The sequence below is a fragment of the Magnolia sinica genome, chromosome 1 (genome assembly GCF_029962835.1).
Source record: "Magnolia sinica isolate HGM2019 chromosome 1, MsV1, whole genome shotgun sequence".
Taxonomy (NCBI): domain Eukaryota; kingdom Viridiplantae; phylum Streptophyta; class Magnoliopsida; order Magnoliales; family Magnoliaceae; genus Magnolia; species Magnolia sinica.
In genome coordinates this window covers 106,975,605-106,992,639 of record NC_080573.1, presented here as the reverse complement: position 1 = coordinate 106,992,639, position 17,035 = coordinate 106,975,605, and the positions used below count along the sequence as shown (strand labels likewise).

The 17,035-nt window shown below is 40.0% G+C and overlaps 1 protein-coding gene across 2 annotated transcripts in view; it reads right to left on the bottom strand.

The window, feature by feature from the left end:
* Positions 1-6,982: 6,982 nt before the first annotated feature.
* The window catches only part of LOC131253310 (uncharacterized), a 63,225-nt gene continuing 53,172 nt past the window's right edge, over positions 6,983-17,035 (bottom strand). For both annotated transcript variants that reach the window (XM_058254273.1, XM_058254280.1), the window contains exons 10-11: positions 7,325-7,446; positions 6,983-7,248 (exon numbers count right to left, since the gene is read on the bottom strand). In XM_058254273.1, coding sequence (XP_058110256.1) covers positions 7,147-7,248; positions 7,325-7,446 — 224 coding nt within the window. In that variant the 3' untranslated portion in view covers positions 6,983-7,146. The remainder of the gene's footprint in view (positions 7,249-7,324; positions 7,447-17,035) is intronic.

Sequence of the window (17,035 nt, the reverse complement as noted above, 5' to 3'; positions counted from 1 at the left end):
CGCACACAAATGCTACCTTGTAAGTGCTATGATTTTATGCTCCTTTGGTTGTCAAATTTTGTGGTGCCAAAACATCAATATATGTCTTGTGTAGCTTATTGGTATATATGATCAAGACATTGCATCACCTCTCTAAACACTTTGCTTCAAGTCAAGAACGAAGAACTACTTCAAACCATTTCAAGAAATGCAAGTACAAGCTACAACGGAAGAAGTGATCTTGTCCAAGACCCAAGTCAAGTGTAATTCAAGCTCTAGAAGATCTCAAGCTCAATGTTAAATCAAGTAGAGAGATCTCAAGCTTCACAATCTTCAAAGGTCAACTATCATCTAAAGAAATGAAGTCTCAATGATCATACCTCACTTTCAAGGTATGATTGACCTTAGATTGACCTTAAGGTAGGTCATTTTGTATATATAATTCAAATTGAATTACTTTACATGTATTTGGACTGTTCTAATACTAGTCCTGAACTCTGTTCGACCAGTCCTAGCTCTGGCTCGACCAGTCCAAGAAATTTCAAGACCAGTCCTAAGTTGTTGCAAATTTTCAGAATTTGTTTGATTGAGTTACGACCAGTCCTGGACTCTATTCGACTGGTCGTGTGAACAGTGCACGACTCGTCCTATGACCAATCCTAGACCTACAACTCAAATTCCAGCAACTATTCTTGGTTCCTCACGACTAGTCGTAGGATGCTCACGACCAGTCGTGGAGTGCTCACGACCAGTCATGGACACCCTACAACTAGTCGTGAAACGATTTTATCAGATCACGCTTAAAATTTCAAAAATCTGTTCGGTCTACGACCAGTCGTAGCATCCTCAAGACCAGTCGTAGATGAGATTTCTGCAACTATAAATAGAACACGAATTTCAGAGTTTAATATCGAATTTCAAGTAAAATCAAGGCATCACTCTGAGATAAATTTGTGTTCATTTTTAAGCTACATTGTAGATATTTAATATTCTCTTTTGTTAGCTTTATTAATTTGATTTTGTTTGTATATTCCAATCTGAATTGAAAAGAGGAATTGTTATATTCCTTCTTCTTGGAATCAAAATCAATTATAGCTAGCCCAATTGGTTTAATTTAAAATCAATTAGAACCTGTGTAACGCCCTGAAAAATGGGGGTCGAGCAGAAGCTCAGCTCCTGAGTTCCAACGCATCACTTATGCAACATAGATAATGATGATTGAATGTTGTTCATATTGGTGCATTAAACATGAGTGGAATTATACCAAAACAGCATATCATACTCTAGAGACAGTTAACTTTCACAAGCGGAAGACTGTGATAAATATATAAAATATATAAACTATTGTAAGTCTCCAGAGTGTGAACATGATTCCAGGTTAAATATATACATGTATACTCCAAAAATGAACAAAATGAAGATACATGGGTGTTCCAAAGGTGCAAAATAACAAGTGTAATGGCATCTAATTAGCATCCCTGTAACCCCGTCGATCAGAACATGGTCTACATAGACCCGCCTGATAGCTGCATGTAGGAAAAACCCTCCTCATCATCATAAAAGTCTGGCTCCGCCTTATACGCATCACCGTCATCTGAAACTAAAACAGGGTCTAGTGAGTGTTTAAAACACCGTCCCGTAACATGGGAGTGAGTAATCAACTCAGTGGAACAATAAAGCAAAGGTTAACATGTTGTCAATTCAGTCAAGCAGTAATGATAACGTAATACAACAATCAGGTCCTAAGTACTCTTGTTAATGCAAGAATGATATGAAATAATGATGCATACCCTCGCCTACACTCCCTCAGCGACTTCATCTCACGATCGCGCATGAAATACTTCCTTAGTGCTTGACTTGCTACGCCAAACGCACACGTAATACGGTGCATGAGCGTGATTACCAAGTTCTTATTAGTCTTTTTTATATAGCAGGATTAGGAAGCTAAGGTACCTCCCTTATATCAATTCCCAAACAATGATCCATTCTAGGGTCGTCAGTCCTAGCAAATCTCATACGATGTTGCAGTTTTAGGTCACTACAAAGGGCTCGTCACCTAATCAGTGTAGGCCTAGTTTGTACTCTGATTGCTACGGAAAGACTCATCGCCTCAACGCAATCTCAGAGTACACTCGAGGTCACTATCACCTACACCCTACCAACTGGTAGTCTTTTTTCGAAGGCTCGTCACCAATCCAACTGGGGACCACAGCCAGGCTGCGCAAGAGTAAGCCGACAGCTCGACCACGGTGTCCCATACCACCATGACCGGCTCATGAGTCTTAGTAGATCGAGGTACCAAGGTTACAGGTGTTTTCACTGCTGAGTTTGGTACCTTAGATTCAAGCAGTAGCGTCCATACATGGTGAACATACATTAGGCAAATCGGGTTACTTGGCAAGTTCGATTGGTACAAGCGTACACTGAATTAATCGATATAGAGCGCTAACCACTATCGACAATCATTGTACGACTCGGATTCACCGAACGTATCACTTGTAGTGAGACTAGCTCAGCTACTCCAACAGGAATTGTTACCGATTGCCTGGACTACGCCGTAGTCCCACTCACATTCCAAACAATAACATTCACATATAGTAAGCCAAAACAGCATGTGGTAACTGAAATCAAATACAAATCTCATATGAGCATTTCAACAAACACATAGGGTACATGTTAGCATATATAGGCATTTCAACCATACAGCACGTTGTAGCAATGTAGGTTACATAAAGGAAACTATAGCCATAGTTAAAGGAATTGAGAATCCTATCTCAACACCCTCATTACATGCATTTTAATAAGTATTTCCTCATTGAGGCATTTTATCAAACAATTAGACTACACATATTACATACAGGTAATAACTTAGTTAAAACACATATTATAGCAAATCCTTTCACAAAGGAGATGCCACGTATACAACAATCATGTATTTGCAATCAATAGTCATGGCATGCACAAATCATAATTCCACATTCATTCAAACATTTCAACAAACACTTGGAATGTATTGAAAACAACATAGTTTTACATATATATGTAATATACGGAAGATATCGTATCTAAGCAATCAATTCAGTCATAAATTATTAACTGACATTGAAAGCCTTGAAAACCATAACCTAAACATTTATAATCCACACCTTTCACCGGTAGACTCGTAACGAACTCAGTTTAAACACTAAGCCTTTATCTACGGCACAACGACAACCTATAGCATGAAATAGGTTAGCTATGTCATCACTTACACTATTGAAAACCCTTAAACAGATTAGGGTTAGCTTTTCTTACCCAAGTACGGAGTTGGAATCGCCGAAAAAGCGATAAAGGTGTGGCGGTTAAGCACGTGGAGTGATGAGATTGAATCCCAGGAAGAAACGCCGACTCTCTCTCTCTCACTTTCTCTCTCTTTCCTTCTCTTAGGGTTTTACAAATTCATATGGAATGAGAGAGAGAGAGGGTTTAAGGCCCTTATATAGGCCCAAAAGTGATGAAAATGGCCCCAGGGCCATGGTATACTTGGGTTATAGCCAAAGACAGACTGTTTCGGTCCAACGGAGCACTTCTTGATGTCTATTTTCTGCGTGCGGTCGGACTTAAACTCCCTAACATTAGATCTAGGTCAAGCTGAGTTTTCGGTCCAATCAAATTTACAGATCGATCGTGGCAGTCCAGTTTCAGTTCGACGGTCATTGGTACTCGATCAAAGTCACCAGTGCACTGACATGTGTTGGACATTTTCCCTGATCCTAGGGTGTAATTAGCTCAGATTTTGACGGTCTGAATCCTTATATTTAGACCTGCAAGTAAACGACTCAGTATAGTTAAGTTTGGATTTATTTCTTAAAGGCATTCGCGTTTCTCACACACTTCGCTCCAGGCTCAAGTTGTGCATTTCTGGATACTATTAGGACTTGATTTCCGAGATGATTGACGAGCCCAGTAAGGCGGTCTTATTCGTATAGTTTCACGGTAATTGGACTTTCGATGTGCGGTCCAGGTCCAATGCGGAGTTTTAGCATGCTCCCGAGAGTAACCAGATTTAGAGATTGATCCTAGGTTTCAGGGTAATGTAGCGTCAGCGATCCTACTGATTTTGGGTCTTGCAGTTCATATTAAAAGTTGTCCAAGCTAATTCGACAGGTGATTTAGTTAAGCACTTAATTAAACTTCGTCTAATTTCTAAAGGATTTGGTCCTTAGTGATTTCTGCCTGAGGTGGTACTCAGGTCTTTGCACGGATTTTTCTGGGACGTTACAACCTAGAACCATTTCAAAGTGAGTATTGGACATTGAACTTCCACATTCGAACTTCTACTCTGATTGGTTCTTCCAGGCTGCTACAAAAGGAGAAATCTAGGTATTTTACTATATTGTAAATTTCTTTCATTTTGATTTTTGTTTGAGATTAAGCCAAAAAAATCTCAATCTAGTGGTTATCTGAGGAGAGCTAAGAAAACTCAGAAGTGGGGTTTTTGAATTATGTAAGCCCATTTGAAAGACACAATTGTGAAGGTTTTAGGTGAACCTGTGAAACCTATTTTCATAGTGACCGCTAATATCCCCTGTGTGAGGATATTAAGAGTGGAGTAGCAAGTTGTGTGGTTGTTGTTTAATAGTTGGTGTACACACAGGTGAACCACTATAACTCTTTGTGTTTTGTGGATGTGTGAGTTATATTTCCTATCTTTTATCATTCAAGTTTGTGGAATGTATGTGTGGATGTGAATGTTGTAATATTTACATTTAAAGCACTGTGCGGAATATTGTAATAATTTAGATTTAAATTTTTGCAATTTATTTCAATTCCTTGCTATTTATTTATTCATCTTCGGTTTGAGTTTTTGATACGAAGAACGTTCTAGAAATAAGGTTATCCTACCATAAACCCTTGGTTTTTATGGTGTAAGGTTGTCCTTAGAACAACATTTGTATCAACCTCTCAATACTTGTTTGTTGAAGTTGTCTTTCATTTCAGCATTGTGAATTGATTTTCTTTATTTGGCTATCTCATTATTTAATTCCGCTGTTATTATTTTAAATTTAGCATTGTCCTATTCACCCCCCCCCCCTCTAGGATATATAGCTTGGCCTTTTCATACCTACGCTTCGTGGGTCGCCGAAATTCGACCTAGATGACCGCGAAAGTCTACGGAACGGTACAGACTAAGATACAAGCCTTACAGGTAGCCCCTCAATTCCATACAATTTGCCCTAATGTGGGAAAAGGAGAGAGAGAGAGAGAGAGAGAGAGAGAGAGAGAGAGAGGAGTGTGAGAGATAAGGATTGGGTGAATCCTTACCGATTACCTTTGATTGAATCTTAGCCGCTACCGAACCTTCCGTCGAATCCCCTTTCACGCGCAATTAGACGTAAGAAATGCTTTATATCTTTCAATTAAGCTACCTAGGGTTAAATTCTATAAGTCTTACATGTTCTTCCTCTATTTGATTTAAGAATCATCGTCTTTCCCAAGAACCCTAACCCAAAAGTGCGATTAGATCACATGAAACCCTACTAAGGTGTGGACCATTCTTTTAGGTCTTCTTTTATCAACCCTTGATAGTGTTAGATAATTATTTTTTGTTGTTGTTAGAATTTCATATGCAATTTGTGCCTAAATTGATTTATCATTGTATCTATAATATTACTTGATGTTGGTAGCCAACATGTTTGATGAAATGCTTGATTAGCGTGAAATTTCTACTATTAGAACTCTTTTATACCAATTGATAAGTGATATTGATATATTTTGAATTGTATTAATGTAAAATTAGATTGTACTGATTTGTACATGTATTTTATTGATATACACCTATGGGATATAAATTTATGTTATTGATATACGTTGGATTGCATTGAAATACATTAGATTGCACTAATTTGTACAAGTGTTATATTGATATACCCTAATACATTACTAATTTGCTTTGAAATTTTAATTATCTATTTGATAATCTAAATTATTTTTGGGGGTGGATTACGCGCCGCAAAATGTTTAAGTGGATGGCCCGCTTTGGGTTTGCTATCCTAGGCTTATATGGTTGACTAAGATTGAACACAGATGATCGACAATAATTAAAACTATGAGAGATGCTTTGCACCTAATGTTGATTTCATCGAGGTTCTTCGTAGTCGATTGGATCGGTCTAATGCAGGATTGATCGATTGTATGTTATTGTTGAACCACACTATAGAATCTGAAATACATAGATTACAATTGAATTAAGTCCATTCACAATAGTTAGTGTTACGATCTTATAAAGACTTATGAGCCGAGTATGGTGGTATGTGACACCGTGTCTGAGCTGTCATCTTATGTTGGGGTGATGATTTTCCTGTAGTGACCATTATGCACTAATGAAGGCAACGAGCCTACCATATTAGTAACAAAATTAGACGATGAGCCCTCACCACATTTTATGCTTGGCTGACAAGCCCTTAACTTTTTTAAATTGTCATTTGGTGAAGATGAAAAACACTTACCATTACAATATTTATATGAATTGGACACTTAGGTGATGAACACTAAATTGGATCAATAGACACTAGTAAGGAGCCGTTACATACTGCAATGAGCCATGTGAACATGCATGGGCTAAGCAAAATTCAAATTTGAATAGGCCCGGCATTGTCAGTTTGAAATCTGAGATGAACCAATCCATGCTCTGGCAGCTCGCTCTTCTACTTTTGAGTATAGATGCATAACAGTTCATCTTCTCAACACAACTATGCACTGGGATGGGCTTGCCTGCCGTAACTAATCAAAATTGGAGCTGACATACATTACTGCTGTAGAAAAAATAAAAAAAAATTCTCTAAGCCCTTACTGGATCCTGGTGCCGCCGGAATTGCAGGCAAAGCATATATTTTCTGTTCTGCTGTGCATTTGGGGCATCTCGAATGTCAGGAATGGCATCATGTGTGGCCCTATTTTATGCCTTTCCAGCCGCAAATCAATATCTGGAACATTTCAAAGCCCTGACCGAAACTCTCCCAGATAATAAATTCGGGTAGAAAACCATCCTTCCCATCTGATTTTTTTATATATATTTTTTTCATGACAACCAAAAATGATCATTAGATGAATGAATACATTAACGTGAAAGGATCTACGTCGAATTCCTCCGGACCATGTCACCATGAATCAGACTGGGGTCACGAATCACTGCTGTTGACCCTGAAGAGCTTGGACGATTTCCTCTGTTCGCGATTGGATGCCTCTTAGATATTCAGTCAGGATTCGCTGCTGGTAAGAACCACCCTCCTGCAGGAAAAAGGAATGGAGCAGCTTCAGGTATAGAGGCATTCATGAAGTGTCACGGGCAAAGGTCGAGTCTTACCGTTCGAATCAGTGTCCGCTCGATCCGTTTCTTAATAACAGCATAGAATTCCTCAGGTGAAACTTCTCCTTTTCCTAACGTCAGTCCATTGATCAGGAGCCTATTCCAATCTTCTTCGGGTGCTGCATGCAACTCAGGAACAGTCCTTTGGTGAGAGATTTTGAGAATGTGAAAGGAAAAACAAAAGAACATCATACGTTCTTCAATCAAAATAGATGGTCCTAGATAATCTTCCACATTGATTCCAAAAGGCAATTCAGGATGGATGCCACTGGGTGGTTCTGCAAATAATATCCAAGTGGAAAAGCCCAAAAATGAATTTGCTAAAGAAACATGAACAATAAAAGGTGCAATCCAGCCGGAATTTTTATCTCAAAATTCAAGAGGGAGATTCTATTAATGGATATATGGTGCCAAAGTGCATTTGGGTCAGAACATGTAAAGGAGTTTTTCCCAACTGTATATCCAACCTTTTACCCATAGTATTTTCTGTGCAACCCAAACTTTACTTTCCCAAACTAATACCCTGCTGTACAGGTACAGTTCAACCGGACCAAAATACCCCTATCCGGAGGTGGTGCCCCTGCCCCCTGGAACATTCTGGCGGTGGTGCCACCGCCCACTGTCATGTCCAGCGGCACCGCCGCCATTTTAATCATGTATTGACGTCATCAAGTTCTGTGGGTCCAATCATAAGGTACATGTTATATTCAAACCGTCTATCCATATGGCGAGCTCCATTAAGGCTTGAGCCGAAAAATAAGACAAATCTAAAGATCAAGTGAACCACTCTACAAAAAGCAGTGGGGGATTGAGCGTCTACCATTGGAACTCTTTTGGGGTCACATAAGTTTTGGATCAATATGATATTTGTTTTTCCTCTTTCATCTAGGTCTTTTTTACCTTATGAACAGATTAGATGGAAAATAAACATTAGGGTGGGACTTACAAATGTTTTAACAGTGAAAATCATTATCTCCACTGCTATTTTGGTGTGCTCCATTTGAGCTTTGGATATGACTTATTTTTTTGCTCATGCTCGAAGTGATCTCTACAAATGGATGAACAGTGTAGATATAATAAAGAAGTCATTTTGGGACCCATTTAACTTTGATATCCCTCGAACCGTGCATACAACTCGGAAATTGACTGAGAACTTCATGAAATTGATCGAGAACTTCGTGAAATCGACTGAGAACTTGGTGAAATTGAATGAGAACTTCATAAAATTGACCGACAACCGCGTGAAGTTGAACGAAAACTTCTTGAAATTGACCAAGAACTGCGTGAAAATGACCGAGAACTTCGTGAAATTGAAAGAGAACTTCATGAAATTGAACGAGAATTCATGAAATTAAATGAGAACTTCATGAAATTGACCGAGAAATGAGTGAAATTGACCGAGAACTAAGCGAAATTGACCGAAAACTTGCAGAAATTAACCGAGAACTAAGTGAAATTGACCGATGACTTCTTAAAATTGACTGAGAATTGAGTGAAATTGATCGATACTGCGTGAAATTGACCGAGAACTTTATGAAATTGAATGAGAACCGAGCAAAATTGACCGAGAACTTCATGAAATTGATCAAGAACTTGGTGAAATTGACCGAGAACTTCCTAAAAATGACCGAGGGAGTGAAAATGACCGAGAACTGAGTGAAAATGACCGTGAACTTCATGAAATTGATCAAGACCTTTATGAAATTAACCGAGAACTTAATGAAATTGACCAAGAACTGAGTGAAATTAACCGAAAACTTCATGAAATTGTTCGAGAACTTGGTGAAATTGACCAAGAACTTTATGAAATTGACTGAGAACTGAGTGAAATTAACCAAGAACTTGGTGAAATTGACCAAGAACTTGGTGAACTTGACGGAGAACTTGGTGAAATTGATCGAGAATTTCATGAAATTGACTGAGTTGTTTTGGCGGTGGTGCCCCACCCTCTGAGTTGTTTTGGCGGTGGTGTCGCCGCCCCCTAATCTGTTTGGCGATGGTGTCGCCGCCCTCTGAGCATTGAATTTGCCTCATTTTTTGGTTGGGGCCCATCATGATGTATGTGACTTATCCACACCGCTCATTTGTTATGTCAACTGAATCAAGTGGACCACACAAAAGGAAACAACGGAAATTGAGTGAAAATGGCCGAGAATTAAGTGAAATTGACCGAGAAATGAGCCAAATTGACTGAGAATTTAGTGAAAATGGCCGAGAACATAATGAAATTGACTGAGAACTGCGTGATATTTAATAAGGACATTGTGAAACTGACCGAGAACTGTATGAAATTGACTGAGAACTTCACCAAATTGACCAAGAACTGCATGTAATTAACTGAGAAATGGGTGAAATTGACCGAGAAATGAATGAAATTGAACAAGAACATAATGAAATTGACCGAGAATTGTGTGATATTGAATAAAGACATTGTGAAATTAACCGAGAATTGAGTGAAAATGGCCAAGAATTGAGTGAATTTGACCGAGAACATCATGAAATTGACCAAGAACTTCACCAAGTTGACCGAGAACTGCATGAAATTGACCGAGAAATGTGCCAAATTAACCAAGAATTGGGTGAAAATGGTCAAGAACATAATGAAATTGACCGAGAACTGCGTGATATTTAATAAGGATATTGTGAAATTGACCGAGAATTGCATGATATTTAATAAGGACATTATGAAATTGACTGAGACCGGTATGAAATTGACCGAGAACTTCACCAAATTGACCGAGAACTGAATGAAAATGACTAAGAATTGAGTGAAAATGGCCGAGAATTGAGTGAAATTGACCGAGAATTTAGTGAAATTGACCGAGAATTTAGTGAAATTAACCGAGAAATGAGTGAAAATGGCCGAGAATTGAGTGAAATTGAACGAGACCATCATGAATATAACCGAGAACTACGTGATATTGAATAAGGTAATCATGAAATTGACCGATAACAGCGTTGAAGTGAATGAGAACGTAGTGAAATTGAACGAGGAACTTGGATAAATCATACCAATTCACAAACAAATTACCATTCACAATGAAATCACTCAATTCTCAGCCAATTGACCGAGAAACGAGAACATCGTGAAATTGACAGAGAAATGAGTAAAATTAACCAATAACTTGCAGAAATTGACCGAGAACTTGTTCTCAATAAATTTCACTCAATTCTCAGCCATTTTCGCTCATTTCTCGATCAATTTCATGAAGTTTCGGTTAATTTCCGCAGGTTCTCAATCAATTTCATGAAGTTCTCCGTCAATTTCACGCAGTTCTCGGTCAATTTGACTCAGTTCTCGGCCACGATGTCAATTTCAAGCAGTTATCGGTCAATTTCACGATGTCCTCGGTCAATTTCACAATGTCCTCGATCAATTTCACGATGTTCTTGGTCAATTTCACAATGTTCTCGGTCATTTTCATGCAGTTCTTGGCCAATTTCACGATGTCCTCGGTCAATTTCACGATGTCTTCGTTTAATTTCACTTTAGTATTCATTCTATGTGACCTTATGAACGGGTTATATGATATAAAAAAAACCTCAATGTGGGCCTAGTGAAGGAAAGAACTTTCAACGATGGAGGAATTAAAGCCACTGTTTTCTTTCATGTGGGCCATTTGAGCATTGAATTTGCCTCGTTTTTTGGTGATGCCCTACAATGTTTAAATAAAATAGATGGACGGTAGACGGTGCGGATATATCATATATAATACGGTGGGGTCCACGAAATGAAGTCAACACTTTCAAATATACCTATAATTTGTTGCTTCTTCGATGGAGGCACCATTTCCGTACTTTCTTGAGTTGGGAAAATGAAGAAAATGAAGTATGTGTCAAGTGTATTCTCGACCAAAAGAAGAAATATAAAGAAATGAGAAGATTTCAGGAAATAGGTTTTTGGTGGTAGGGTATTCTCGTAACAAGAAGAGAAGAAATCAAGAATTTGGTGTTAAGATGTTCTCTCACGAAGATGAGAGAAGAAATCAGAAAATGGGTTTTTGTTGCTAAGATATTGTCGTTTGAAGGAGATAGAAGGGTTTCAGAAATTGGGTTTGTATTGCAGGGGCTTTCTTGTCCGAGAAAAAGGCAGGGTATTAGTTTGGGAAAGTAAAGTTTAGGTTGAACAGAAAAGATGGTGGGTAAAAAGTGGGATATACAGTCGGAAAAAAACTCCATGTAAAGCTTCTTGGTCATGAATTGTAGGAGAGTAGAGTGTATGCATATGCATGTGAGATTTTATATGTATGTGAGGTCTTGTTAGTGTGTGCGCGCATGTATGTGTCTGCATGTGTGCATCAGTGCACATGTGTGCATATGTGCATATGTATGTGCATACAAGTGTTTACCGTAGGAGAGTAGAGCACATGCATATGAATGTGCATACAAGTGTTTGGGATTTTATATGTATGTAAAGTCTCATTTATAAGCGTGCATGCATGCGTATGTTATATTAACAATGTAGAAACTTTGGAGAAAGGGTCGTCCAGAGAATTCTCTCCTCTCATTCCCTAATGATGTTCTGATGGGGACATCTCGCGCACGCGCATGCCCCCCTTACCCACGTACGCAAGGAGGGCCCCACCTTCTATTTGGATCAATGATTGTGTTTTGGTTCCTTGGGGTGGACCCGATCATCATGTGGACCCCATCATTGGATCTCATGATCATGGCCCACTACCCTAGGTGACCTAGTACTTTGGATTTTGCTTATTATTGTTATTAGGAATATCATGGATGATTTAGATTACTTTGATTAGTTGTTATTTTTTATTACTTCTTCTTCAAGTAATAGGTTGCTCACATGGTGCGAGTTTTGGAGTATAGGATTTTATTATAAATACGCACTCCTTGTAATATTTTTATTCAATGAAGATTAATAAAATTGTTGCATTTTTCTGCTCCTCTAAATTTCTAAGTTGTAGAGATTCTGGGTATAAAACCCTCCTGTAACGTCTTGGAAAAATCTGTATAAAGACCCGAGTACCACCTCAAGTAGAAATCACTAAGGATCGAATCCTTTAGAAATTAGACGAAAATTAATTAAGTATTAAACTGAATTGATTAGTAGATTAGCTTGAATTGCTTTCTATACGAACTGCAAGACCCAAAACCAGAAGAATCGTTAACTCTACATTACCTAAAAAACTAGGATCAATCTCAAAACCCAGTTGCTCTCGGGAACACATTGAAACTCCGTATTGGACCTGAACCGCGTGTCGAAAGTCCGATTACAGCGAAACTATACGGTTATGACCGCCTTACTGGGCTTGACAACCATCTCGGAAATCAAGTCCAAATAGTATCCAGAAATGCACAACTTGAGCCCGGAGCAAAGTGTGTGAGAAACGCGAATATCTTCAGAAAATGAATTCAAACTTAAGTAAATTGGGCCGTTCGCTTGCAGGCCAAGTTTAAGGTTTCAGACCGTCAGATTCTAACCCAATTACACCCTTGGACCAGGGAAATTTCCCAACACATATCAGTGCATTTGTGGCCCTGATCAAGTGACGATGGCCGTTGAACTGAAACTGGTCCTCCGCGGTCAATCCACAAAACCGATCGAATCGAAATCTTAACTTGGGGTAGATCCATTGTCAAAGAACCTTCTCCAGACCGTAGGCGAGCAATGGTCCTCAAGATGAGCTCCGTTGGCCCGAAACAGCCACTCCTTGGCTATACCCTAAGTATACCATGGCCCTGGGGCCATTGACATCGGTTCTGGGACTATATAAGGGCCTTAACCCACCCCTCTCTCATCCCATACGAATTTCCAAAACCCTAAGAGAGAGAAGAGAGAAAAGAGAAGGAGAAAGTGAGGAGAAGTGAGAGAGAGTTGTGGTCTGTTGCTGGGATTCAATCCTGTCACTCCACGTGCTGAATCACCTCTTCCGTGTCGCTATACCAGCGATTTCAACTCCACTTTTGGGTAAGGAATCCTAACCCTAATTTGCTTTTGGTATCCAGATAGGTAGATCGGTGAAATAGCTAACCTATTTCATGATTTAGGTAGCCGTTGTGCCGTAGACAAAGGCGTAGTGTTCGAACTGAGTTCGATACGAGTTTACCGACGGAAGGTGCGGACTATAAATGTTTAGGTTATGGTTTTCAAGGCTTTCAATGTTAATTAATGATTTATGACTGACTTGATTGCTATCATGTATGCTTAGATGCGATGTTTTCCGCATATTACATATATGTATGAACTATGTTGAATATGATGCATTTCATGTGTTTGTTGAAATGTTTGAATGAATATGGAAATGATATTTTGTGCTTGCCATGATTACTAATTGAGGATTCATGATTGTTGTATATGTGAAAACTCCTTAGTGAAAGGATTTGCCATATTATATGTTATAGCTAAATTCTTACATGGATATTGAATGTGTAGCCTAAGTGTTTGATAAAATGTCTGAATAAGTAATTGGTTGATGAAATGCATTTATTAAAGGTGCTGAGATGAGATTCTCAATTACCTTATCTATACGAATAGATTCCTTCATGTAAGTTACATTCGGCTACGTGATTTATGTGTGAAATGCCTATGTATGTTAAACTTGTGTACTATGTGTTTGTTAAAATTCTCGAATGAGATTTCTATTCAAATTGGTTGTCACATGTTGTCTTGACGGTCACATATGAATACCTGTTGTATTTGAGTGTGATTGGGACTAATACATAGTCCAGGTAGTCGGTAACGATTTACTATCAGTGGCCGAACTAGTTTCGCCACAACGGGTACTTTCGATGAATCCGAGTCGCACGGTGGTTATCGACCGTGGTTTGGCCACAAGGAGTGCGGATGCGCTCCATGTCGATTAATTCAACGTACGCTCGTACCAGTTGAGCTGATCAAGTAACCCAATTGACCTAATGTATGTTCACCATGTATGGACGCTACTGTTTGAATCTAAGGTACCACTTACCATTAAAAAACCCGTTTAACCTTGGTACCACGATCCGCTAAGACTCATGAGCCGGGCATAGTGGTATGGGACACCGTGGTCGAGCTGTCGGCCTACGCTAGGGTGACGAGCCTCCCCGTAGTAGCAAACCAAACTCGTGAGCCGAATACGGTAGTATGGGACACTGTATTCGAGCTGTCGGCCTACGCTAAGGTGACGAGTCTTTCCCGTAGTGACCTCGAGTATAAAATAGGCCTACGATCGGGTGACGAGCCCCTCATAGTGACCTCAAGTGTGAATTAAGCCTACGCTGAGGTGGCGAGCCTCCCATAGCAACCTATAGTATAAACTCGCGAACTTGCCTATCGTATGTGATTAACTAAGATTGACGACCCTAGATGGATCATTGTTTGGGTAAGTGATATAAAGGGAGGTACCTTAGCTTCCTGAATCTGCTGTATGAATAGATCTAATTAAGAACTTAGCTAACATGACCATGCACCACATTACATGTGCCTTTGGTGTGGGTGTTGAGCACAGTGGGAGTTAGCATGCGCGACCGTGAGATGGTGTGGGTGTTGAACACATGATAGGGCTGGATCAATAAAAATTATGAACCAAACAATACTTAAAGATAAGAAATAATCATCCACGCATGCATAGTAATCAGTCCCTAATCCAAGGGATTTAGAAATTCCAATTCAGGGAACCCTAGGATAAGAAAATTGGCAAATAACTTAGGGAAAACGTAATCTAGGGCTAGGATTCATGAAAAATAGCTATAAGAGGATAAAAGAGGATAAAAACCTAAGCCAAAAGACGATCCCGTGTGTGTACAGCAACAATGGCCAGACGGACATGCGTGTGATCCCGGCCGCACGTGTGTGAGGCCCACTATTCAGAAAAAGGCCGCCTTGGCCCTGGTCGGCCAGGGATGGTCTCCAAAACTCCCAAATCTTAGCTCGATCCGATGTACGGTTTGTGCGTGGTGCTCCGCCGAAGTTTCAGCTCGCCTGCGGGCCGAAATCTGGAAACCTGCTATAATGAAGAAATCTGATGCAACAAAAGGGCGAATTCGAAGTACGGATGGTGGGGGAAGATGGAAAAAAAGATGATGGAGGATGGGGGTGAATCGGGATCAATGTGGCTTCGCACCACGGTAGTTAGCCCTTCGAAAAGGGAGGGCTTCACACCCACTTTTGAATTCTTCCACAACTCACGAAGAGAGCAGAAAAATAAAGCAGGAATTTTTTTATTAACTTCAATGAATCAAAAGAACTACAAGGGGTGCCTATTTATAGGGAAAATCCTATACACTAAAACTCGCACCATGTGCGCAACCTATTACTTGGCGATGAAGTAAACTAAAATAAAAACGAAACAGAGAAATCTAAAGCGTTCACAGTATTCTAAATAATAACAATAAACAAAACCTAAAATATGAAATCAATCCGACGAGTGGGCCACGATCATGAGATCCCATGATAGGGCTTTTCTTGATTATCGGGCTCAATCTTTTGAACCAAACTTCGTCTTCTAGGTAGGAGGCTCTCCCTGAACGTCGTCATTGAGACAGATCGATGGTGGGGCTCCTACTCTGTGCGTACGTGCGTAGGTGAGGCGGCGTGCATGCACGTATGCGCGAGATGTCCCCATCAATTCTCCTCGGCTGCGAAGATTTCGCCACTGGCGAAATAAAACTCCTGAACCACTCCAAGACGTCAAGATCAAGTCTCTGAAGCTCCTCCGCAGTGAGCCACGTACTGTCTGAAGCTAAGCGTGACTTCCACTTGATCAGGTACTTCTGAAACTTGCCGTCCAACGTTAAAACTATCTGATGGTCCAGGATATCCTCTATTTCCTCTCTGGGTGTGTGAAGGTTAGGTATAAGAGGAAGTGACTGAGAAGAAATGTCAGGAAGAATAGGCATGGGAGGTAGAGGCTGAGAAAATGGGTTAGGATGGGTAGGTATGGGAGGTAGAGGCTAGGAAAATGGGTCGGATCGGGTAGGTATGGGACGTAGAGGCTGGAAAAATGGGTCAGGAAGGGTAGGTATAGGACGTAGGTATAGGACGTAGAAGCTGAGAAAATGGGTCAAGACAGGTAGGTATGGGAGGTAGAGGCTGGAAAAATGGGTCGGGACGAATAGGTATGGGAGGTAGAGGTTGGAAAAATGGGTCGGGAGGGGTAGATATGGGACGTAGTAACTGAGAAGATGGGTCGGGACGGATAGGTATGAGAGGTAGAGGCTGGAAAAATGGGTCGGGAGGGGGCCATGGATCAATAGAAAGGTCTAATGAATTAGAATGGTTAGGCGAAAGGCTAGACAATGCATCAATGGCCCCTTGAAATGCAACTAGATCCTCCACATTGAATGTGGAACTAATTCCCATGGAGGGTGGAAGATTTACCACATACGCATTGAGACCGTTTCATTTTATAATTTTGACGGGTCCAGCACTACGTGCGTGTAACTTACGAACAACCCCCGGAGGATACCGCTAGGGCCTGATGCGGTCCATCATAAAGTCCCTTACATTGAATTCTTTGAAACATTTATGCTGGTCTGCAAAAAATTTGTAATGTTCATTACTAGTAGTGATCTTCTGCCTGATTTCTTGATGCCATGAATGAATGTGATGTACAAAAGACTCCGTATGCTCTGACGGCCTATGGGATAGTGACATAAGGACAAGATCAATAGGTTTCTCAGGTTTATAACCAGTAACGACTTCATAAGGATTGAGACCTGTGGACCTATCGACAGAACTATTAAACGCAAATCGGCTGTAGGTATCAC